Source organism: Phalaenopsis equestris, unplaced genomic scaffold (genome assembly GCF_001263595.1).
Source record: "Phalaenopsis equestris unplaced genomic scaffold, ASM126359v1 Scaffold233543, whole genome shotgun sequence".
Taxonomy (NCBI): domain Eukaryota; kingdom Viridiplantae; phylum Streptophyta; class Magnoliopsida; order Asparagales; family Orchidaceae; genus Phalaenopsis; species Phalaenopsis equestris.
The window spans coordinates 33,676-36,436 of NW_018251487.1; the positions used below are offsets into that span (position 1 = coordinate 33,676).

The window sequence follows — 2,761 nt, forward strand, 5'->3', positions numbered from 1 at the left end:
CAACCAAAAGCTCGAGTCTCTGCCGCCGCCTGGTGCACCAAACCACACCCATCATGTTCCCATTCTTGCCGGAATCTCACGACGAGGCCAGCTATGGTCCGCCGGAGATGATGATAAGCCCCGCCGCCGCTGCCGCGGCTGCCGCCTCCCCTCCTATATACATATATATACATACATCTATACATACATGTATATACATATATATACATACATCTATACATACATGTATATACATATATATACATACATCTATACATACATGTATATACATATATATACATACATCTATACATACATGTATATACATATATATACATACATCTATACATACATGTATATACATATATATACATACATCTATACATACATGTATATACATATATATACATACATCTATACATACATGTATATACATATATATACATACATCTATACATACATGTATATACATATATATACATACATCTATACATACATGTATATACATATATATACATACATCTATACATACATGTATATACATATATATACATACATCTATACATACATGTATATACATATATATACATACATCTATACATACATGTATATACATATATATACATACATCTATACATACATGTATATACATATATATACATACATCTATACATACATGTATATACATATATATACATACATCTATACATACATGTATATACATATATATACATACATCTATACATACATGTATATACATATATATACATACATCTATACATACATGTATATATATACATATACATACATCTATACATACGTATATATATATACATATACATACATCTATACATACATGTATATATATACATATAGATACATCTATACATACATACATATATATACATATATATACATACATACATACATACATATATATACATATTTATACATACATACATACATACATATATATATACATACATACATACATATATACATACATACATACATATATATACACACACATATATGGATATATCTATATACACACACATATATATATATATATATATATATATATATATATATACATTTATTAAATAATTCATATTTGTGGGAAGAAGGCCAAAACCAATTCCTAAGTAATAAAATAGATTAGGAAAGTCGGAGTCTTGAAAGAATTTGTACATAACAATGGGCAAAGTACGTGTTCTTTATGATTTGAGGTTATGGATGCCAAAAGTAAACTTTTTATCTTCATGTCTAGCTTTTACCGTTTTCACTCTTTCTTTATCCTCAGTTAAGCACTTTGGTTGATCAGTTCTCATTTTTCTCTTTACTGTCTCCTCAGACAGACAAAGCATCACTGCTTGCTAAGGCAGTAGAGCATGTAAGAGACTTAAAGCAACGCATTGCTGAAATATCTCAAGCACAGCTCTTTCCAACTGAGACAGATGAGATCAGCGTACTTCCGGGAAGCCTTCATCCAACTTCCTCAATTTCATCTTCCGACGGCTGCCAGATGTCAGTTTTTGAAGCTTCGGTATGCTGCGAAGACCGCTCTGATCTCCTCCCGGAGCTCATTGAGACCCTACGATCGCTTCGGATGAAGACATTGAGAGCGGAGATCGCAACACTTGGCGGCAGAGTTCGGAATGTTTTGGTGCTTGCTAGAGAGAAGGATAAGAAGTATGGTGAAGGAATGGGTGATGGTTCTGATGAGGATGGAGGAGTGTTAATCAAAGAAGCTTTAATGAGTGTGGTCAACAGGTCGACGTCGGCTGTTGACCAGTCGAAAAGAAGGCGCGTTGTCGATAATACTGACATGTATGTCTAAGTAGCCAAAAAATATTAGGTCAGAAGTCATAATGCATTAGGACACTAAAAGTGGGGCGCTATGTGCCAAGTGCCCAGAAAAAATATATTATGATAGGGTCATTTTGACACGTGATGCCCCACCATTAAAATCTTAATACATTAGAAGTTTTGACCTAATATTTGTTCCTAAGTAGCAACCAACTTACAGCTAGCTAGTTTATGGTACTATATATTTTGCTCTTCATGTTTCTTTGTGGACAGAAATAATTGTCAGAATTCCAGTTATAAATTTTTATTAAATTTGCTTATCTTTGTTTAGGTACGTATGCATCAAGATCCGCGTCATTGAATGAAATAGATCTTGATGTATTATACTAAGTGATGATAAGTGTTTTTTTTAATAAGAATTTGCATTGAGCATTTCTTGCAGGATTTCTGACCTTGTCTGTTTGGGTTTTGTTTTAGGAATGATTAACGGTTTGTAATGGTTGGTGTTTACTGTTGGAGGAGTAAAATAATTGCCCGATAGGCTATTGTTTTGAGGAAGCTAATCTCAGCAATCCAAGTGCCGAGAGAACATTACTTCTTTATTGTTTCTAGCATGCATATGAACAATAGTTAAATAACTAAGTTCATTAGTATTGTAACACAAAAGTGGTTATGACAATTCTACCTTTTTTTTTTTCAGTTATGGTTTGAATGTGGTTATTCACAAGATGCTATATTGTTGTACTTTCCTACTTAATGCTAGATATCTAAACTATAAGCATTTTTGTGCCATCTGTCTCTTGTTTAATTAGTATTTTGAGGGTAGACTAATAATATAAATTAATAATGATGAGTTTGTTTTTATAAAGCGAAGAATGAAGGCCTAGAAGCGTTTATCGACCACCGCATATATATGGCAACTCTTGTGTGAGTGCGTATGTGTGCAACATTAGTGCATAGGCAACCAATGTAC

The 2,761-nt window shown here is 32.6% G+C and overlaps 1 protein-coding gene across 1 annotated transcript; it reads left to right on the top strand.

Moving 5' to 3' along the window:
* The first annotated feature begins 1,176 nt into the window (after nucleotides 1–1,176).
* On the top strand, nucleotides 1,177–2,405 carry LOC110038691 (transcription factor bHLH106-like). The gene is made up of 3 exons (XM_020743587.1): nucleotides 1,177–1,185; nucleotides 1,283–1,809; nucleotides 2,266–2,405. Exons 1-3 carry the CDS (start codon nucleotides 1,177–1,179, stop codon nucleotides 2,273–2,275), a joined length of 546 nt encoding a protein of 181 aa, XP_020599246.1. The 3' UTR covers nucleotides 2,276–2,405.
* Nucleotides 2,406–2,761: the final 356 nt, after the last annotated feature.